We start from the raw sequence: 24571 nt of genomic DNA on the forward strand, positions 1-24571 counted from the left end.
TTTAAATAATTAAGATCGTAATATTTCAATGTAGTTGATGTAAAATTAAAATGTTCTAGATAACCATTAAAATGTAGCCATGGTTATTTAGTATTTTATTTTTAACTGGCGTTCAATAAGTGATTAATAAATATCCTGTTTTGAATATAATATTGAATTGGAATTCCTAGTTTTGTCACTGCTTTCATTTTTCACATTATCAACATTAATAATAATTCTCAGGGAATTAATTTTGCATAAATAAATGCTTGATGTCTTTTTGATGTCTATGTTTGTGTTGAAGAGCTCGTTATTTTCTTCTATGATTTGGGAATGACACTTCTGAATGTTAATAATAAATAAACATCAAAATTATATAAAACTAGCTGACCCGGCAAACGTTGTTTTGCCATATAAAGTATAATTCACGCGATAGTTTTATAAGTAATAAAATATTGCCTATATTATAGCCTGTACATCATTTTGTTCTATTGTCAATAGTTTTTGCAGCGCACACAAAAATAGGTTTTCGATTTTACACCTTGTGTTACAAAATAGCAATTTTATTACGGATCCATATTTTTGAAAAAAAAAACATAGCCTTCCTCGATAAATGGACTACCCAACACTGAAAGAATCATTCAAATCGGACCAGTAGTACCAGAGATTAGCGCGTTCAAACAAACAAACAAACACTGCAGCTTTATAATATTAGTATAGATAGGAACAAGAACAAAATTAAAATGTAATGTAATACCTGATTCACCACATTACCGATTTTTTTGTTATTAAATTTCCGCTTCAACTCGAACTTTTTTTCTTTGTTCAATATTATCAAAGCGTCGATCAGAGAAGACGTATGTCCTCATATATTTGAATAGATTATTCATTTATCGTTACTTTTGGGAGTTCTGCGATCTGTCTACTATTTCTAAGTCTGTGAGCTATAAGCTAGTACATGCGGTGAACATGCCAGCCCATTAATTTAGTGTATCGTCCTCGGTTATCTTGAGACACTTCTCCGTAAAGCCAGGAATAGTTCGACTGACAAGTGTACATCGGCGTATGACGAGAATGTTGCCAATTGTGCGAAATATGTGATTTAATATTTCAGAAAATCGTGGGTTCATAATCATTTAAGGCTTAAACTCGTTATTATAAATTTTATCCACAATAATAATATGTTCGTATAGCTCGTGAGAAGAACATACAAGAAACTCAATAGCAACTCTTTTAAATCAATGAATATATGTAACATACTTACATAGCAAATTAGTTTGAAAGGTTATTATCTGAATCCATTATATGAATCATGCTCAAAGTTGGAAAGTGTTTTAAATATCAAATATTTCAAAAAAGTAATAAAAATAAACTGTTCTTCTTCTTCTTATCGAGTCGACGGTCACCTCAAATATGGGCAACCCAAAACGCTGCAACCGTGATAGCTCGGTCGGTAGCCTCGTGTAGCTCCTCCTTCGTGCATGTTGCCGGGCACGCAGGGCACCCAGTCATGAGCAAACGGTCTGTCTCGGATGACCGCAGATGCACTCCATATCATGTCCAGATATGAAACCCCACCTCGCTATGTTTGCTCTAGATTTCCCCACTCTTGCTCTGAGGCGGTTGAGCGACTTCCAGATAGGCCAGCTGAGGTTGTATCCTTCGGCTAGTTTCTCTTTCACGCTGATGTTCAGGTTTGAGGTGCTTAGCCGTGACCTCCACATGGCAAGGCGTGTAGTTTCAGCGGACTGGTTGAGAAGCTGCACTGAGTGTAAGAAGCTATTCCTGGAGCGTAGGCTAGGGCGGGCCGGTTTGATTGAACAGTAGGTGCCGTCTGTCCTGTGGCTGTTTAAATGTATATTACTAGCTTTCACCCGCGATTTCGTCCGCATTTTTATTTTATCTTTTAAGATACTTTTCAAATAATACACATACAAACTGCTCTTTCCGCTGGCAGCGCTCTTCTATGGTAAAGCGGACATCCCTTGTCACTGTGGACAGTCTCTTTAATAGTATTTCCATGTGAACTATAATCTCCTATTTCATCCCCATGTAGGTCAAAGTTTCAAAAAAGATCGAACAAATGTTTATAAATAATTTCTTATCAAGTGCGTAAATAGAAAGTGTCATGGTTTTAACTTCGATAACGACAAATTTCCATATAAACTGCCATCCCCTATTTCAACCCCTCCATTTATTCTTTTCAGCTCTGTTATACGAGCAAGAAAATTTGCATCACCTACATACGTGAACCTACAAACAGACTGCTCTCTTGCGATTCTGGTGTTGCGAAGAGTCTAGGTGGTGGTGTGGTATTTAAAAAAATATATCATTAAGATCAATTGAACAATTCAAGCAGATATACAATACATTTTGCTGCCCGAGACAAGTCTCAATGCTGTGACAGAGCTCGTATTTACGAGATTGCCACTACACAAAACAGTCTCAATTGTTCCCCAACAAAAACTGACAGTTATTCGAGCATCGATTCGACGTGCTTCGATAAAAAACGTTTACTTTTCGACAATTTCTGTGCCGGTGGCGATGTAGAATTTTAACGAGGGAGTTTTAGTTCACGTTAATACAAACTGTTCCACGCGACTTTGTCTGCATACATTTTTCGTAGTTAGCGTGTTGATCTGACCTTTATTATAATAAGCATATATATTCAACAGATAACAGATTTTAATATGTTAGTAACTTAAAAATTATACCTTATTCTAATTTTATTACTTAAATTATAATCTTGATCCGGGTATATGCCTCCTCCATCTTCTTCCACACCTCCCTATTTTTTTCTTTCTTCAGCCAGTTTTTACCTGATCGTTATATGAATCTGACCGGCACTGCAACTACGCTAAACTAGTTGGCATCCTGTGCAAGGGAGCCTTCCACTGGTCGTAATTGAATAAGTTTATTTAACTTTGACTTTGTTTAAAAATAACAAAAACTATACATTAATCCATCCTAACGAACAAATATGACATTAGAAGAATAAACATGTTTCGTTAAATAGGGGAGACGTAATACAAATTCTGTTTAACGTTGTACTCTTCTCCTGTGACTTTGCTCTGCCAAATTAAACACTAGTATACGATAAACTTGGGTGCAAGTTAATTATTTACAATATTTTTGTTACAAAAGGGTTTTTGTCACTACGTGTAATCATTCTCATTTCCATGTATGAGGTAGACATAAGAAGCTTTTAAATAGAAAAGTTATTGAACTATTTTCTGAAATACTAAGAAATTAGGTACATAATATTACAATCGATCAAATATGTCGATGTGTATTAAAACGTCTAATACTGAAGAGAAATTTCATCAGTAGAAAATAGCCTGATATTTTTTTAATAGGCCCAGTGAGATCATTAAGATCATTATCTGAATATTATCGCATATTTATTTAATTTTTTTTTGTCAAAACTCATTTCAAATTAATGTACGAATACAATTGCAATGATAGTTGCCACATTTTAAAAGTTGAGTTTCAATCAAAAGTGGTAGCTAGACAATTATTGCCGCTGTTTTAAATTATTAATAAGTACAGCTCCGTCATTTTACAAATTATGTTAAATACATATTATTCAAATTGAAGCAACAAAAATAATCAAACGTGATCTACTTAGAAACATAACTTCCTATGTGTCTTGTCCACGCCTCGCCAACAGCTACTTTCCTGGTATATTCTTACAGCGGTCCGTCTAATGCCATCTTGACGTCTTGATCAGATCATCTCGTGGGCAATCTGCATCGTTATCATGCATGTCCTATAGACAATTAGGCAGTGCCTGCCTCGTAATGAACAAAAATTAATATTGCACTAGTATTAAAGTTGTGGGAGTGGGGATTCCTGTGCAAAGGAGCCTGCCACTGGTGGGAGCCGACTAGATTATAGGTACCACAACGGCACCTATTTCTGCCGTGAAGCAGTAATGTGTAAACATTACTGAGTTTCAGTCTGAAGGGCGCCGTAGCTAGTGAAATTACTGGGCAAATGAGACTTAACATCTTATGTCTCAAGGTGACGAGCGTAATTGTAGTGCCGCTCATAATTTTTGGGTTCTTCAATAATCCTGAGCGGCACTGCATTGTAATGGGTATGGCGCATCAATTACCATCAGCTGAACGACCTGCTGGTGTCATCCCTTATTTTCATAAAAAAAGTTAATTTAGTTTTATATGGTGCTAACTGCACTTTTTATAACCAACTCCTATTTAACACCCACTAATAAAATTCAAGCAATATTTTCATATTCCAAAGCTCAACTACGACTAGTTAGATCCACAGTGTCTACCTTACTAGAAAACCAATGCACGCATCTGCGTCTAATCTAATTTCTAATTAATAATCTAATCTAAATTCTAAAACTTTTCTACACAACAAGAAATGTATCTCGAGATCAACTATCGGCTTCTTCTCACTTTCCATTAGTGTCCAGGTCTCATCAGCTTAGAGGAAAGAGGAAACACTTATACTCGTACGAAAAAAAACCCGCTGGTATTGGTGCCACCAATTATCTTGCAGTTTTTTGTCCAAACCAAGTAGGTAGCACCTTGTTGCTCTCTTCTTTGAGTTTACATATTGCCTTCTTCTTTATATTCTATACCTCTTTCTTTTCTTCTTTGTTTACTCGTATAAGGTATCTGGCTAATCAGCGGGTTCAATTCGGAAAATTTTAATTTTCCCACATCTGCAACGAATATTGCGCTAAATGCAGTTTTCTCAAGCTCGTCCTTAAATGAAATATCATTCAATTTAATTTTACTGATACCATCATTATTTGGCAACATCAGATAGTTCACAGGAGCTTTGCCTGTTTAAATTATGTGTACGCTTTTTCATCCTAAAAACACAGATCTCTACAAACTCAAGGATACATAATTCCTTTTTATATTCATTCACTTAACTCAGACTATTTTTTATACTTAATTAAATCAAAATCAGTTTCTTTGTTTAGTCGTGATAGAATTACAGGCTATTGATAGAGTTAGTGTATCATATAGGTGAACCCGGTGAGTCCTCACAGCTACACATCAAATACATGCGCCTTGTTCAAATCACGGACTAGAAAAAAAAGAAGGACTCCGCGCCGTGATATTAACAAGTGAAGCACCTTTATGCTAGTGTATGTTCGGTTACGGGGTATATCAGTTACACAATTTTTCTTCCTTAAATAATCATATATCCACAAATACTTTTATATTATTGTTTTTACACTTTTTCACAACGCACGACGGCATTTTGTAAATATTTTATTGCGACGTAAACTGATCTGTCACAGACGATGGCAAATCTCATAATGGCGGCCGATCGGCTTGTATTAGTGTAAGTGTATGCGTGGGACTATGTATTTACACGTTTACTGGCTTGTTTTGGTGCATCATTGTTATGTAGAGTGACACGGAGTCCTTATTTTTTTACTCGTCCGTGGTTCAAATATTGCTGGACACTTATTTTGGAATAAATTGCATGTGTACAATAAAAACAAATTCTGAAAATAAAAATCATTTTTCTTAGTGGCAGTTGAACAGTTTGCGTTTTGGTATTAATCGATAAAATAGTATACAAACATCGAATTTAATGTGCATACATATTTATATATAATACTGCATAATCCTGACCAAAAGTCATAGGGATTTTTTTTTATATATTAATAATGATAGCAGCCAAAATCGTCACCTTTTTGCTCTTAATAGTGATTTTCATTATTATAACACTAGAAATAAGGGATTGCTTGTAACTAATTCTAGTAAGCTTCATAAGATACATAATAGCTTTAAGGGTAAATGTATACACTTCTACAATAAAGTCCCAGCCACTGTTCAGGCATTGTCTATAAATAAATTTAAATGTTTTATAAAAAAATGGCTCTGTCGTAAATCCTATTACTCCACTGCTGAATATCTAAATGATCGGACAGCCTGGGACTAGATTGTGATTATTTTATAGCAACTGTACAATATTGTATATTTTTATTGAAAAGAGCGCAAAAAAAAAGAATGCTGGGAGAGTTTCTTGCGCCGCTTCTTCTCTCTCAGAGCGCCATTTGTTTCCGAAGCGGTAGTAGTATCTAGTAGTATAAGAAATGACATCAAAAAGAATTCTAAAGGAATCAATTTTGAGAAAATAAATGCCTTTTATGCCTTTTTATGCCTTTTTATGCCTTTTAGCCATGTTTATAAGCATTTTTTAATACTTTGTTAATTACACAACCTTACTTATTACTTGTCAAAATAATTTTGTTACATTTATTCAGAAAAGGTCAGAATTATTATGGAACTAATTAATAGATCACTACTTTTTATTAATTCACTTAATTCACTGAGACCCCATAGAGCCCCATGCTATATCGGATCACCCCACGTAGTGACGTCACCAAGCAGGGGTGAGTGATGGACCCACATTGGACCTAATGTCTTGATAAATTAAAGATTGACCAAATTACAGCATATTCGTGAGGGACCGTTTGGCTTTTGTTATTTGTTGACAAGCTGACTGAAAGAAACTGTCACATTCCGCTTATACGAAGATTGCTTGTATGATGCTTAGTTTGTTTTTTTAAGAAATAGAAGAACAAATGAGTATACAGTTCATTTGATTGCCAGTGATAACTACCTCCCGTGATTTCTTACAACATCAAAGAAATTAGTTAGAAGTACAATAAGAGTGGTCTGCATCTGTTGAAATTGCCTATACAGTATTTTTTATTTGTTATTTCGGCAGAACGAATGTTCAATTAAACATAAACCAAGTTTTGTATAAGAAACGAATTGCCCCTCTTTTAAATCAAAGTATTTTGCAACACATTTCTATAATAAAAATAAATGATGGTTCTCTTAGTGAAATAATTGAAAATGATCACGTATGACACGAATGAAATATCAATGAATACAGAATTCTCATTGATATTGAGCAGACGCCATAAAAACTACCAGCTATCGCACTCATCACCATCTCAGAGGAATGCGAACACACTTCCAGTTTATTAAATCCTTAACTAAATTAAAAGCTCACGTCCGGCGTGGGTATTTTCACTTGCACTGTGACGTTGGTGTGAAGTGCTAGACAGGGCGCGACCGCCAACTCTTCTAACCCTGATAAAAGAGATCCGACAGTTTGGATACTAGTCGTTATCTACACAGTTTGGAGGAAAGTTGGCCTTTATAATTATTTAGAACTATTGCAGTCTTTTTGAACTTCAACATGACCTCGACAGTTTAAATTAATAAATTAAATTAATAACAGCAATCGAAGTTAGATTATCAAATTCAATAATAGTCAACTACCGTTAAGTTTAAGCCGTGTAAGTTGGCACACGGAGTTATCTAAACAAAAACATAATTGGACACGTTTGCGCGTTACTATCTCCAGATCGTACTTATTATACACCCAAAACTCGTTTCGCATATCCAGTACAATCTAACTTATCATCCGTGTTATGTCTAAAGGAGAGTCTTCACTGCAAGCGGAACGCGCGGCAGCAGATGTATGCCCAATTGAAAATAAAATGTTGTAAAATCATTCTGTTCTGATGTGATGCGGAAAGTCGGCGAAAATGTATGTACATTGGCACATAAGTGAATTTGCTAGAAACTGTCAGAACAATAATGTTAACTCCAGGAACAGACTTAAACTTATAATGCTTACTATTCGGTTAAGCCGAGTTAGTAAGTCTTTTATGGGGTGTTGTATATGCTTTTATAACAAGATCCCAAAAAATATTTAAACAAATCCAAAAGAATTGTTATGAAGCATTTTTGTGGTAATAGGGCGTGATTGGGAATGGAGCGACCGCCCTCAGGCTCTTAAATAATACGTTTTGTTGTACGAAAGATCGTACAATAAAACAATGCAATAGCATTATAACTATATCTTTTATAAAAAAGAGAAGCTCGCTGAATTTCTTGCGCCCGTTCTTCTCAGATCTGAGGCATACGTTTTCGAATGGTAATTTTTGACTTTCAATAAGTGATATTATATCATATCTTCAATAAAGGTATTTGAATTTTAATTGGAACGGAAAAATAAAGTGCAAGAACTCCAGGGTAAGTACCCAGCTGAGAACAGCAACGGGCATTTAAGTATCGTAAAACTGATTCGATGGGATTTTATATTAGTACCTACACTAAAGCACTCATAATTTCCGGCTAATCATCATCACTAGAATCACATAATCACAGATTGTAGACCTGTGTTTCCCATGGCCCTAACACCATCATTTTACATCAACCCCATCATATTAGCTCTCAGGCTGAGAATCCTGACATCTATGGCTAGGTCAGACTCTCCAAACACTTCCGTTAACATTTTTTCTTAAGATTTATACAATAAATCTACTTTGATTTCTCTATTTAGCCAAATAACATCTCCTGAGTTTAACATCGTCTTATACATCCTTATTACAAATCCAGCTTCACAAATCTCTAGAAAAACGCACACCAACCTGACACACTTCTGGCCAGTTTTTCTATGTTGTATAACAAGCTCCATAATTGGCGCTGGGCGAGTGTAGATGCTATCGTCACGTCGCGAGGTGACACGTACCTAATTGCTAGATCAGATTGTCCCCTATCAAAAGATCGTATGGTTTTAGTTACCACGTTGTTGCGTAAAGTTGATTTTTATGGAACACAATACTGTGGGACAAATGATAGTTTCTTTTTACAAATCATCTCATTCGAGACTTCGGAGATCATTTCACATAGAGCACGTGGGAGATTACTGCCCTTAATTTGTACACAAATTTCCTTGTGAATATATGCTTATGCTGCCCTGCTGGAACTTAAATCTAACATTATCTGCAAAGAGCTCTGTGCAAGGAAGTGCAGCAACGGAGTTTCTGGAACTTATTCTTCTTCAAGTCTTATCTCTTTAAGTTATGTATACACCTTAGTATATGCAGCTATTTATTATGAATGACGAAATGTTATTTATGTCTATATTAATTTTACTCCTCAGACACGTCTCGATATGGATTTACAAATTTTCTTTTGCAACATTCTACTGCAACGACTGGTTGATCTATTGTGTTAAAGGATTATTTCAAATAATTTTTGTAAATAATGTTATCTTTGTAAATCTGGATGTTTATCATATGACTTGAAATATTTTGGAAAAACAAATACTTAGTAATGAATTAAGTTCCTTGTCATTTTAGCAAAAAATTTACAGAATAATTTGACTACTTGACTATTTATAGCCAAATAAAAGACACACATTTCAATAGATTTATCTATATTTTACTGAATAGATCTCAATACAGCTGTTAATTACAGTCTCTTCATGAAGCGAAATTCTGTACAAAATTAAACTTACTGCATTCTGTTTTGCCAGTCCATCACGTAAGAATATTGCAAGTATTGACATTTCTGACAGCTATTCAAAATGGCGCAGCGTTGCTGTGAGCTGATTGGTCGAAGTTTGACCATGATAGTTTGCAATAATATTACGTAATTGACAATTCGGTGCATTATGAATTTCTGAAACTCCTCTGCTGTAGTTCTAATTATTACTCTTTCCTTACTAACAAAGCTACGGTATTGACTATGCATAAAAAAATCTTTTTACTGTTCAGCCTTTTGGCAGTTGTTATCGAAAACTTTTAACTCATAACAACACAAATAGCAAATACTATATGTACATAAGAAGATTGCATTGCACACTTCCTGTAACGAATTTTAACTTAATACTCAGACTATAAAGAGTAAAATAACAATTTATATCATTAGCGTCACAAAAGCTTATCTTATGCCTATTGTCTATATTAGGTACAAATAATACCTATGTGTCAAAGTATCTGCATATTTTGTCCGACAGCAATTGCTTTTATTGTTTAAATAAAATTTGAGGACATTTCTTATTTTCTTCCTTTATTCATAAGATTCTTAGTTTAAGTTGTGAGCCCTGTCTAGATTTCCTGACATCAAATTTACACCGGAGATGATAATTCATAATACACCATTCATTATTGTTAGTGAAAATCATAATGCTTTATCTATTTCAATCGTTTGCTTAAATTTAATGAATTCCATGGAAAATTATATTTATTTATAATATATTTTTTGTATTTTAACTACAATTTTATCGACTATATAATACAAATTTTACTTAAATTTATTTTTCATCAATTGCTAACGTGCGTTTAAAAACACTGGTTCAATTTAAAATCAGGTTACGCCTCGATTATTACGTATTACCTATGTATATGTCGACAATATCTGGTCGCTATGAACTTGGTACAAGTTAAAGTTGTAAAAATCTCTAAAACATTATGCCTACATTATTTATTGTTAGAAATACTAACAATGAAATATTTTTTGTTGAGAATTTTAATACATTTTTGTCATAAAATTCATAAAAAAACTTAACAGCATCAATATCCTTAAATGTGATGACATTGTAAATTTAGCAATAGAAATACATATACTAATATTAATACAAGTTAAAGGATTATTTGCAACGGAATTTATAAATAAATCTCAACCCTTATTACCAAATTCACAGCAAGTAGAAATTGCAAGTTTAATTTAGAATAAATGATACATTTTCAACATACTTTCGATAAACACCGAAAAAACACACGTCCCTCACAGCGCAATTGATAAAACATATTTAAAATATGTCGAATAATATAGAGACGTACATATATCTTATAAAAAGTATTTACAAAATAAAGCGATTTTTATAATCTAGTGGGAATGGAGGTTGTTAGAAAAGATCTTTATTTAAGACTTAAAATGCAATCGTTATAAAGTTCATTTTACTTTATCGAGTAATCTGTTTGTAAATCTGAAAAAAATGAGAATTGCGTTTTCTTGAAATAGAGAAATACTTGAGTCAAACAAAGGCAATGCAAAAATAAAGATCTTTTCGTGGAATAAATTAACTATATATTATTTATTGCAGTGAACCTAAAGTGAAGTGAACACTATACTGTCCATCTACAAGGTCGGATGTGACGTCACGAATAACACACCATTCAGTTTATTGACGGCAGTAAGAAACTGTAGATAAATCTATGATTATAATATAAATAATAATATTACATTACTCAATATTAATTAATAAATAGTAGAAGACCGACTACAAAACAATTATTTTGATCTTAAATGAAAATAAAAAAAATAATTACAATGTGTATTTTGGGTGAAGGTACATTTTCGTGGTATTAGTTGGTCATATTTATTGCAGGCTGTTAAAATATATTTAACAATTGACAATAGACTTATATTTATAATCATAGATATAATCGAAGGAACCTTACATGTTAATGCTACAGATATAATTAGAGAAAACAATTAACATAATGTGAGAACGAAAACGTAATATTTTTGGGGACTTTGTATTCCAATCGATAATGGTGAGGCTAATTTATTGATTAGCTTTTGCTATTTGCAATTTCAAAGAGATTTTATTAATCTTTTGTCTTGTATTTTATTTTGAAAATTCCAAAGACCCCTAAATATAATTGGTTGATTTTTCAATAATGATGTCTGTTGACCCAACGCCGTGTAGTTGTTCTTGTAATGAAGATGTGTTATTAAATGAAACATAAACCTCACTTAATTGTTATAACCAGGTGAAGAGTAAATGAAATATGCGAGACACAATCGAACGTAACGAGCAGTGCTTAGCTATATACATTGTCCAACCGGAATCGAACTCGAAACAAATTAGGAACGATACAAAACGACATCCCAACAGGGAAATATAAATACACTCTATGTACACAGTCGCGGCTGTCACACTGTCGCGAGTCAGTCCTGGTTTTCAACGTCAAGGCCGTTCACCATTCGTTCGATGCTTTTGAGATCGGAAGCCGGCGGACTCGTCGCGGTGGTCGTCGACGTTGGACCGTCCGGAGGTGGATCCGCTGACGCCGCTCTGGTCGGCGGCGATCCCACTCTTGGTCTCGCTGGTGAAGAACTAAGGCTTCTGGCTCTCGGAGCAACTTGTTCAAATGCTGACCCCAACCCTGGTAAAGCATAAGGTGCAAACCTGTGCGCCTTACTCAGAGACGGTGAAGGAGCCGGCACGTGCGGCACTGGAGGTGGGGGCAGCGAATATTGCTGCAAGAGGGGGTGCAAGTTGAACAGCAAACCTGGAGGCATTTGATGCGGGGGAAAGAATGGTGGCGGGTATAACGATGGAGGGTATAAATAAGGTAGTAATGGTGGTTGCACTGGGGGCCCTAGTGAGACGTCTGGGGCTGGCGAGGGCCTCGAAGGCCCAGGAGGGGGGGATTGAGCGCGGGGACCTCCGGAGCACGAAGAATCGGAGTTAGCGTCATCAGGACCGGAATCCGCCCCGCCTCCGCTTGATGTAAACCAGGCTGCAACAAATTGTAAAGTTAATATCAAAACATAGAGGGCAATAAAATTAGTACAAGGTTTATTCCATAACTTTTATATAAAGAACATCTACATCAGTTGCTTTTTTTAATCTTTTTTAATCAAAACTGGAATCATAGGTCACTTTACGAAGGAACATCAAAGGGTACTGCTTAGTGTGCTTTTATCCATTCTCTGTACATGATCAAATTACCTCGAGAACTTACACAATGTATCAAACTCGATATGACTAGGGAAACTTGAAAAAATCGATAAGATTTTACTTCAAAGGCCAGCTACGCTATGTGACTAATCAGCCCGTTTCCTTCTTAAACTAGAAGCAGTAAAGTACTTACAGCTGCTGGAGTGTTGTGTGGTGGGGGGCGGTGGTGGACTAGAGGGCCCCCCCACGTCTAGCGGCCGCTCGTCATCTTCGTCCCTGGTCTCCGAGCGGGCCGTCAGTAGCGCCTGCCTGCGGTACACAGACAAACTACTCGTGTTATTTTGGCTGAAAATTTCACTACTTTAAATAACAAATTAGGGGGGACGTCAGAGGATAAAATATTTAGGAACTTATTATGTACGGACTTACACACTGAAAACTTTCGTTTTAGGGCAAAAGTGATCTCACGATAAGGTGACTGCAAACTATACCTTAACCATGAATCTACGTGGGGAGACTAATTGTTTGTAAACGGTGTATATTACACCTGTTTTTTTTATGCGTCCTACCAACAAAAAATCTGGATCAGGCAAGCAGGCAGAAGGATCAGGAGATATTGATATAGAAATATGTTGGAGGGAATAACTTTGAAGAGGCATAGAGCAACTGTTCACAAATGACGTAGATTGATTTACACTGCAGGTGAGCGTTATCATCTACCATCAAAGGACCCCATACTTATATGTTATGAGTATACACACCAGTGGGAGGCCCCTCTGCCGTGAAGCAGTAATGTGTAAACATTACTGTGTTTCGGTTTGTAGGGCGCCGTAGCTTGAGAAATTATTGGGCAAATGACACTTAACACGTTATGTCTCGAGGTGAGGTCTAGTGCCGCTCAAAATTTATGGGTTTTTCAAGCATTCTCAGAGGCACTGAATTGTCATGGGCAATGCGTATCAACTACATCTGAACGTTTTGCTCATCACGTCCCTTTATATAAAAAAAAAAAATAATTTGCATGCTTTAAATGAAAAGTGCGATAATTGTAAAGGATTTAGGAAAGGCCCTGTTAATATGCAACTCCTCTTTCCAATTTAAAATACAGTGGAAAGATAATTCAGCAAGTAAAAAGCTAACATTAAGTCGGGGGTGTCAACGGTTTGACATTTTGGTTAATGGCCCACCGCGACCCTTCAAAGGTTAATCATTTCCTAATGATAGTGCAGACCTGCCGAGTGTCGGGAGTCGCGCCCTTTACTTCTATCAAAGAGACACAATTTATATTTTCGCTAAAATTTTTTTGAGCGTTGGATGTAGGGATTAATCAACTTTATTGCCGATCTTATACTTACAGTAAGTCAACTTATACCAACATGAAATCGGAAACTATGAGGAATACCGAAATGTACTCAAAATAGTCTCGAGCACGTTTTCGACAAAAATTTAAACTGCATCAATGATTTTTTAAATCAAAATTCCGAGGCAGCAATCAAAACCTGTTGATTTTGATGAAAAGAAACATTCTGTATAATATATCTTTTAAGTACTTTTTGCTATTCACCATAGTTTCCGATTTGGCCAACCACGCCATCTTGAAAAATTCATTCACTATAGATATGTAGGTACTTTTTTTAATACTTTAGTATTTTTTTTTTAATTTACAAGTTTAATTTTGTAATTTACCACCTTTTCATGGCGGCAATAGTTATATATACTCTGTCAAAACTTAAGATGTATAAATATTATGGTTTATATATATATTAAGGTTTATGAGGTACAGAGCTCTGACACACGGACAGACAGTGGAAACTCAGTATTTTTTAAGAGAAAGTCTTAAGATAAACAAGATGTTGACCTGGTTAGTGATACACCATCTCTTACAATCCAATGCCGCTCAGAATTCTAGATCAACCCAAAATTGCGCAACTGCGCTCGTCACTTTGAGACAAAAGATATAAAGTCTTATTTGCCAAGTAATTCACTTCCGGAAACAACTCTTACGGTTATTTTGTGAACATTTAAGATATCTTTATTATAATGAGAATTGTGTAGAATTAGAACTGTCTTTTTCTTTTATAATACTACATTACCTAAAGCTAGTTTAAAAAATCGCTATTATTGTTGTATTTTAATAGTTATTAATTTATGCTAAACATGCTGAGTACACACCCTCGTGGAGTTGCAGCCTATCTTGTATTTAGCTGATAGTTTTTTTTTGTTTATTATGTATTTGTTGTAATTCTGTTGTGTGTACCTATTAAATAAATAAATAAATAAAATAAATAAATTGTGTAGAATGTAGAGAAATATGCAATGTAGAAGAATAAACATTATAGCAACAGACAGCGGTTAAATGACCTGTTAACACGTCTCTGTGGCCAAAAAGAGATAATGCTAAAAGGGATAGTTTGTTTTGTATTGTTTCAGTAACCCCAAAACAGAGGAGCCTGATTACTGGGGATCTACGAAATTCATTTTATTAACTCGACTCATCGCCGATAAAATTAAATTTGAGCCACCCCTTATTGGTAGGGGTGGTAACATTTAGTTATCTTATAAAAATAAATAAATATGTGAACTCATTTAAATTTAAAAATGGATTTTTTTGGAATTAGTCTTTTTTTATGAAAATACGGGACGAGACGAGCAGGACGTACAGATGATGGTAATTGATACGCCCTGACCATTACAATGCAGTGCCGCTCAGGATGTTTGAAAAGCCAAAAATTCTGAGCGGCACTCCAATTGTTCTCGTCACCTTAAGACATAAGATGTTAAGTCTCATTATCCCAGTTATTTCACTAGCCACGGCGCCCTTCAGACCGAAACACAGTAATGTTTACACATTACTGCTTCACGGCAGAAATAGGCGCTGTTAAAAATTATAATTAACTTTTCAAACACAAACACTTAAGACTAGTATAAGTATTAATGTCAAAGTTACATTCAAACTTCATTATTTTCTTTATTTTTAAATACAATTTCTGAAAAGTGATGCAAAATACTCAAACCTTTCAACTTACTTTAAGAAAACAAAAGTTAATTTGTGCCAAAATTTATGGACGAGGATGATTAGTATTTAATCATGGTATTATAATTTAAAAATACGATTATAAAAATTATTTTTACAAGTTGACATCATTGCATTATAGTAGGAAGTCTTTTAAAAAAATTACGCTTAATTATTTTTAGACATAGGTACACTAAACGTATAACGTAACACACACACACTCACGCCTTTTTCCCATCGGGGTAGGCAGAGACAACAGAAAGCCACTTCCTTCCTTATTTCATTATTTAATATCTTATTATTTAATTAAATAAAAAAAGGTAGAAATTAAAAATAATAGTGATTAAAGTGCTCTATATCGTCATCGATTTACGATACATATTCTAAGTTAATCTGATGTCTTAAAGTGGGTGAAAATTCGTTACATACACACAAAGCTAATGTAAGGCGTGTAAAAGCAATTAAAACTTGCGCAACAGGACACATTTTTGACCAGTTAGTTTTTTCATAAGTCACATATAAATTCAAAGAGTTTTGTGAATTAATTATTATAAATCTCTACGAGGGCCAGCCCTAAGTTAAACTGTTCGCATTAGGGTGTTCACGTTACAATGTAAACTGGCAGCCCGTTCGGGGTGGCTCGCCTTGTAATTTTCCCAAATTTTTATCCTCGCAACAATCCCGCGACCCCAAAGACACCCTCAGCTAGTTTTATTGAGCATATTTTTGATGAAACATTTAACAATACTTGTTTTGATTTCTTTAAAATTTATTGTCAATACTTTAAATTTGATGAATATTTTGGGGTTTTTGAATGTACTTATGATACCCATAGTTGTATAATATTTTATTCAAGACTCTATTGACGTTCAAGCAGTAAAGGGCGACGTAGCTAGTGAAATTACTGGTCAAATGAGACTTAACATCTTATGTCTCAAAGTGACGAGCGCAGTTGTGGTGCCGCTCAGAATTGAACGGATGAAGAAGAGACTTATCTCTTCTTGAACTATGATTTTCTTCTCTAGGAGACATAACATTCCTACAAATTAATCATTAGATAAACATATTAAACATATTGTATAGTTATCTTGTCAGCTAAATATCCGCCTGACCAATTTGTGGGTTAATTAGAAAGGTAACAGTTCGTTGAATAATATCAAAGCGGGCCTTTACTTAATGCACTTTACAAAAGCCCTTTTCTTAAAGCCTCCGCATTTGTTAAGGCCCTCTAAAGCCTTTATAAGCGTTTATCTATGTCTTTGTTTTTGAGATTGTATTGTTATGTTGTATCTTAAAGTAGTAACTGTTCAGTTTATTGCTTATTATTCTTAACAGAAACAGCGTACTGAGTTAACTTAAAGCTCCAAATACAATTATGATTCAAAGGGAAGTTATAATAATTATTAATAGCAATTATAACATTAGTGAATAAATACATGATATGTATTATTGAATAAAAATTTTAACTGTAAAAAAAGGAAGAGCTCTACGGAACTGTATGAAGAAGACAGAAGCTTTTTTTCCGTTTCGGACAAAGAAAGAAGGAAAGGCTATACGTATATTATCTACTGAAGGTTTATTATTGCACCAGTGGGAGGCTCCTTTGCACCGGATGCCGGCTAGATTATGGGTACCACAACGGCCATATTTCTGCCGTGGAGCATTAATGTGTAAGCATTGCTGTGTTTCGGTTTGAAGGGCGCCGTAGCTAGTGAAATTACTGGGCAAATGAGACTTGACAACTTATATCTCAAGGTGACGAGTGCAATTGTAGTGCCGCCCAGAATTTTAAGCTTTATGCTGCATTGTTATGGGCAGGGCGTATCAATTACCAACAGCTGAACGTTCTGCTTGTCTCGTCTCTAATTTTAATAAAAACAATATTTTAATAGGAGATGCTTCGTGAGCAACACTATTTACGGTATTTCGCTAAACCGAACGCTAAAAATTACCTGTATAATATAATCATTTGAAATGTGACGTAATTACCATACAGAAAACCACAACAAAGGTAAATTTTTATTCATTCAGCGTTCAGGAAGACATCTTTAATTCGCTTACACAACATTTTACACCGGAATGGCCCACAGCATCCGAATTAAAGGGCATACGTCGTCGGACACCGGAAACTTATCTTTTCAAAATGGCCGCCGAGCCGGAAACGCGGGAAACGTGAGCGGTTTGACAAAGATACGTGAACACATGCTGCATAACTGAACGTGCTCTTTGTTGCTCTATGGTTAAGGTTACTGAATGGACATTGGCCATACAAGCTGGATTTGACTTTTATTTGCGCGTCCTATAAATGGAACAGAGTGAAATTATTATGGATTGATGAAGAACATGTTATAATTTAATGGTTTCCTTTAAGTTTAATTAACATAGCCTAAGATAATGGACGAGAAAGATTAAGACATGTGGGAGGCTCCTTTGCACAGGATGCCAGCTAGATTATGAGTACAACGGCGCCTATTTCTGCCGTGAGGCAGTAATGTGTAAGCATTACTGTGTTTCGGTCTGAAGGGCGCCGTAGCTAGTACAATTACTGGTCAAATGAGACTTAACATCTTATGTCTCAAGGTGACGTGCGCAAATATAGTGCCGCTCAGAATTTTTGAGTTTTTTAAGAATCCTGCCACTGCGTATCAATTACCGTCGGCTGAACGTCCTGCTCGTCTCGTACCTTATTTTCATAAAAAAATGTACACCTATAACTATACACTAAACAGCCTTGTCAATAGACTATTAGTGATGGGACATGTCAACCGATAACGCATAATTTAGATTATTGCCTTTTGAAAAACATATTAACATGTTTGACAAATAGTTCTACGGACTTATCTTTTTGCCTTTTTGAAAATATATTAATAAAAAATAATTATTTCGTCAGATTTTATTGATGTTTTTTGCAATATGGAGACGCCCTAAAGTATGATTCAATATATAAAATAGTCCATTGTATGATATTCATCTTTTTTCTTAAAAAAGATCATTCGATGGTTATTATTAGTGATAAGCCATGGCTTTAAGCATTACTTAAGGCTTAAAGCCACTAATTTTATAACTGCACATGAAACAAACTTATTTTATTCCATTTCTAATATATAAGGAGATTCAGAAAGTGTTCCTGTTTCCAAAATTACCGATTCCTAGATAATTATTTTAAAAACGACATTTGACTTTTTTTTAATTGACCCGTATAGCCCAGCGGTTAGTGACCCTGCCTACTGAGCTAGAGGTCCGGGTTTGAACCCAGGTAGGTGCACTTTATCATTTATATGATGAATATGGATGTTTATATGTATTTATGTATGTTTAAGTAAGTATATTGTATTAAATATATCATTGTCTTGTATCCAGTGTACAGGCTATGCCTAGTTTGGGGCAAGATAATAATTTGTTTAAGAGTGTGTCAGTACTATTATTATTATTATTACTGTCTTAGTAAAGTATTTATAGGCGTTGCAAAAATATAAAGTACATCAAAGTGATATAGTCGTAAGTCAAAGCCTGTTGTAATAAACTCACATAATATATGTTGAATGTAACGCGATATAACAAAAAACCCGATCAATTTGTCCCAGCATCTCAATCTGTTAACTAATTGAGTTCTCGATTGAAATTTAAATAAAACGAACCGCAAGAACTCGCGGTGTGCTATCAAATTACGCGGTGAAATTCTAAAGCTGATTTTATCGCGGAAATCCAATTTTCCCCCTAGCACACTAGTCAGGGTTGCCGAGTGATAAATAAATATTACCCCTAAATCTAGTCTTTCACTCATACGTATATGTAACATCTAGTTTATAAAATTAAACTATTTGTTTTTGAAAATAGAAGTATACATTTATTATCATATCAAAACAAAATTTACGTCTTTAGGTACTAACGCTTTGGAGACGTTCAAAATGATTTTTATACATCTCTATTTATTTTTAGCATAGGATTGTTATTTTCGTTATTTTATTTCGTATAACTAATGTACTTAACTACGTAAGGGAACTGTTAAATCTGTACCTGACAAATGCTATATCTCGATATTCGCAATTCATAAGTAAATATAAAAAATATGAAGCAGGTCATTTCCAAAATAATATGATTTTCCCCAAAATTAGGGAGGTCATACCCACTACAAGTTGGCAGCCCTGCCTAAAGACGCTTGCAAAACGCCAAGTCGAATGACTCCGCCGTTTTAAACATTACGCGCCATGTTTAAATCCCGAACACGAATGAGGAGGCGCCGGATTGGTCTAATTTGAATTTGGAATAGTTTGCGGTGGGTTGAGAAATGTGGCCTTAATTAATTTCAGAGATTCATAGATAGCCGACTAATTTCGTTAACTATTTCATGAGTTTAATGCGTCAACGAGTTAACGCCTATTTAACTATTCTCTTCCTTTTAATATGATAAGGAATGTTGATTTAGATATTCAATTCTTTAAACGATTCTGGGATTCGTGTAGAAATATAAAGAGTGGGGTGTCAGCTGGAGTTTGCGGTAAAAAAACAACGTAACATCTTAGTGCAAGGTAAAACTATTATAAGTGACGAGAGCAATTGCGATTTTGTTTCAATCAATTTAGTTTCAATCAAGCATCCTGAGCGGCACTGCTTTGTATAGGGCAGGGCGTATCACTTACCATTAGATAAACTTTTTGTCTTTTTTCTCATAAAAAAACAAAATCGACTTCACATGTAGAAAATTAAATTATCTGCAAGTAATATTGCATGCATTCCATTTTCAAAAAAATTTATATACCAACAAATATTGCAAAAAGTATCCCAAGGTATCAAAATTTTTTATATCAAATATAAACTACTGATCATACAAAAAATAGACAAAATTTTACTATTAAAACAGAATTTAATTTTTTTTTATGGAATAGGATGACAAACGAGCGTACGGGTCACCTGTTGTTAAGTGATCACCGCCGCCCACAATCTCTTGCAACACCAGTGGAATCACAGGAGCGTTGCCGGCCTTTAAGGAAGGTGTACGCGCTTTTTTTGAAGGTACCCATATCGTATCGTCCCGGAAACACCGCACAAGGAAGCTCATTCCACAGCTTTGCAGTAATTAATATCGGTTGTGATTTTAAGCTGTAATAAAATAACAAATATATATATATATATATATATATCGTTTACATACAATAAGTAATAGCTTGGTGTAAATACTTACTTTTTCTCTCTCTTTCCCGCTCCTGTGTCCCGGAATCCTTTCGCGAAGGGATTATTGTCAATCTTTAGTTGAGTTATCTGTTGAAAAATATAAGTGAGTTAATTAGTAAGAAATCTTCGCTCATGGTTGATATTCGGCTACATAAGTACATTTATTTAATCTATTCATATTAATTAAGTCATAAACATTTTAGCTTCACTAAAACTTTTGTTAAATGATACTTCACTTATGTTAAATCAGTCAAAGTCAAATAAACTTTATTCAAATAGAATCGTCGTCATATTTTTTTTTTTAATATTGAATTTATCATATGTTCGTAAAAAGTTGAACTCGCGAGAAGAACATATAATAAACTCAACGGCCACTCTTTTCAATTAAATAGAGTATTTTACAATACATATATACATATTAGTTTATAAGGTGCTGCATCCAATATTTGGGTCGTGTTTAAATAATATGAATTATTTCATGAAAAGTAATAATGAATAAAATGTATAAATATAAATTATCGTATATTGGATGCAATCACCTGTAGAGCTGGAACTCATTGTTTGTGTAAGGATGCTTCGTGAACATGATGGTCGTGATTACTGTCACAATTAGTAATTATTTATTCAAACAAAACAAATCCTCTAACGATATTTACAATACTATGACTACATAAAATTAAAACTATCATTACGTGGAAGCGTACCAAGAATACTGGCAGCAATTCCGCGTTGGATAGCTAGGCTGATCCGTTGACCGAAATAGTTGCTAGCGCTTGGGTTTCCAGTAGCCCTATTGAGGCGCGAAGGTAGTAGTTACTTTGTACATTCTCCGCGCCTCTGGGCCCCATGGGTCAATTAGTAATTGTATCCAACAACTACAATAATTTATTAACTATAACAGGTCGTTCTGGCACCACATGCAGCACCCGTTCACGAGTTGACGCATCCATCGTTTCCTTCGCACATATTTGAGAGAAGGAGACGATCCGGCACAGGTAATATTCCTAAACAGTACTTAACTATATTATTGTCTTTGTCTATTTATATTAAACTTAATAAAAATATAAATCAGAAGTCTTTTAAAACTACATTAATTACCTTTTCATTCTGATATGCGGTGACAGCGATGAACTCCGTCTCCTTGAACACGTAGGTCCTGAAGGTTGAGTAGGGCAGCTTCAGGATATCGTTGGCTCTCACCAGGTGGAACCGGGGCTGATACTTGTGCATGGAGTTCAGGATCGTCTGCGTTACACACTTCAAACAGCTTAGGAACATGATCTATTGGTTACTACCATTTATTTTATAGATATAGGATATAGAATTGAGATAAGCAAGATAGCCCTTGATAGTAAGTTATACGCGTTACTCGCTTCAATCCAGAGCCTCTCAGGAGTCTTGTGAAAGTATCTGAAAGGCATCGCCTTCGTCACCCCGAGACATTAGATACTAATTCTTATTAGGCCAGTTATTTAACTTTAGCATCTTTCAGGCTCTAACGCAAATAGTGCTGGCACAAAACTGCTTGGTGCTACCACACCTCGGTGAAACCCTAAAGTGCTGCAGAGATCAAAACCGCCGACCTCTAAAAGAAAATAATGGTGGCTATTTTTCCATACAAAGTTCTCGACTGACAACGGTAAGCGACTGTCGAACGCATAATATTTCCTTCGCATTAAATTTCCAAACTTTTTTTAATATTGCGATTAATATTTGGAGGTGGAAATTGCCGAAAATGAGAAATCTGGTTTTCGAGATTCTTACTTACGATTTTTGTTTATCGCACTAATAATGGTCTCGGCCGCGTTAATGACGGTATGGTGTAATATAATTCGTAAAGCTAATGTTTCCTCTCTAGGTAGCAGTATACTCCAAACTGGAAGGCACCTAAGTCGTATCGGTTCGAGAGTCATGAAGATTATTCCACAAAATGGATGTGCGAGACAAAAATTGCCTTAAAATATGTACCTACAGTTTCAGTCATATATGTCAGCCTATTCAATCACAAATTTTCATTTGTTTTTTAAACCTATCTTAAAATTTATAAACTCAAAGAAATATTGCAAGGAATCAATTAAATAAAATTATAGAGGTAAGCCTTGCCTAACAATTTCAATTATTAATAAGCAGTTAATTTAACTATTTGTACGTTATTAAAAATATATCAGATCTTTACTGATGCTCAAGATTATAGGCAACCTTCTGGTCTAGAATATTATAACATTGATTTATTAAGGATTTTGATACAATTAATGCACAACTTTACGTCGTCCTAACATACGATAGACTAAGTATCAAATTTCAAATGCTAATCTCGGTTTCTAATGTAATAAGGGCATGGCGCGATTATAAAGTTAATTCTATTGGTAAAAATATTCATTTATATTAAATGATTTGAGCTGAAAAGTATAACTTTAACAATATCAATGAATAATTCCCCCATGTGACATGTCAAAAAGATAGAGTGCATGTTAATAAATGATTACAAATCTTGCGACAGCCAAAAAGTTCAAAACTACGGTTAAATAAGCAGGTTAAATTGATATAATAACAGTGGTGACCCTCTGCGGTTAACCTGTCTGTTACGTGTTCTTTTACCTTCACATAATAACTAACTAGTGGCTTCGCATTAATAAATTGAATTGATTTTCATGTTGGCAACTATAGTGCGATCATATTAAGTCACCCTTCTTGCCTATTACCTTACTTATCTGGCATAGATGACGAATACAAGAATTCAAAAACAAAAAGAAAATAGATTTCTTTATTCAAAATTGGTTATGAAAACCTTAAAACGTTGAAAACTTATTGAGAGTCAAGAACTACCACCAGTTTGGAAGATATACCGATGAGGTATCGTTTAGAAAGTCGTTTATGCTATAGAAGCCTTTCAAAATCCTTTTTTAATGATTCTCTTGAATTTCGTAACACGTGTATTTTGAAGGTTCTGCATACATTAATTGGGATCAAGATGTAAGTAAATATTTCGCCCAACGAAAGCCTACTCGACTCTAAGACAGAGATAAAATTTCTTCCAAAGTGGAGGAACACATCCAGATGGTGAGGACGATATGATATTATATTTAGTGATCAGCGGTATCTCAACGGCTTTTTAACTGTTGTTTTTAAATCACATATAAATCTTTAATGACTCATCTCTGTTACGTACGTTAAGGTCATTGTAAATTGAGGTTATCACGCAATGCCATGTATAACTTTTTGATTCTAGAAGGTTAGAAGAAGATAATGTAATATATAAAATTCTCGTGTCACGGTGTGCGGGACCGAACTCCTCCGAAACGGCTTGACTGATTCTCATGAAATTTTGAGTGCATATTGGGTAGGTCTGAGAATCGGACAACATCTATTTTTCATCCCCCTAAATGTTAAGGGTGGTCCACACTAAATTTTTTTGACATTTTTTTTTAAATTTGTTTGAGTCAGCATTAAAAAATACATACAACTTCAAATTTTCACCCATCTACTATCAACAGTTACTTTTGTATCTGATGGCTGGTCCATGCGTCATGCTCGTGAACGGGTGCTACTCGTGGGGGCTGGATGATCTTGTTACCGGGAGGTCTGCTTGATGTGTTTTTTTTTTATTATTATTATTTCCTTTAAAGTTAAAGTTATTATATATTTTATTTTATGAAATGCTCACATAATGCCTCTATTTATTTACGGTATGTGTGGATTGATGCATCTACTATACTCAATAACTCTTGTGTTTATAAGTATTAATTTACTTTTTTTTTCTTTTTTTGACTTACTCATGTAAGCCTTTCAGTTTTTGACTTTTGAGTATTTTTGTTGCGTCACTTTGCATATATTGTAATTGAAATGATTTGTACAACAACTAAAATGTAAATCTTGACTTAAAAGAGTGGCAATGAGTTTCTTGCTACTTCT

The 24571-nt window shown here is 34.7% G+C and overlaps 2 protein-coding genes across 10 annotated transcripts in view; one reads left to right on the forward strand and one right to left on the reverse strand.

Annotated features, from left to right (window-relative positions):
* LOC126975738 (zinc finger protein 573-like) overlaps nt 1-24571 on the forward strand; it is a 358061-nt gene that overhangs the window by 185281 nt on the left and 148209 nt on the right. The window lies entirely within an intron of this gene.
* Nucleotides 9200-24571, reverse strand: part of LOC126975748 (optomotor-blind protein-like) — a 144800-nt gene continuing 129428 nt past the window's right edge. For 2 of the 8 annotated variants that reach the window (XM_050823774.1, XM_050823768.1), the window contains 4 exons: nt 21758-21904; nt 20670-20746; nt 12668-12819; nt 9200-12313 (listed from right to left, as the gene is read on the reverse strand). In XM_050823774.1, coding sequence (XP_050679731.1) covers nt 11739-12313; nt 12668-12819; nt 20670-20746; nt 21758-21904 — 951 coding nt within the window. In that variant the 3' untranslated portion in view covers nt 9200-11738. Of the gene's footprint in view, nt 12314-12667; nt 12820-20669; nt 20747-21757; nt 21917-24571 lie in introns of all 8 variants that reach the window. The other 6 variants (XM_050823773.1, XM_050823767.1, XM_050823769.1 and 3 more) reach the window with 4 other exon arrangements.

This window comes from Leptidea sinapis, chromosome 37, assembly GCF_905404315.1.
Source record: "Leptidea sinapis chromosome 37, ilLepSina1.1, whole genome shotgun sequence".
In the NCBI taxonomy this organism is placed as follows: domain Eukaryota; kingdom Metazoa; phylum Arthropoda; class Insecta; order Lepidoptera; family Pieridae; genus Leptidea; species Leptidea sinapis.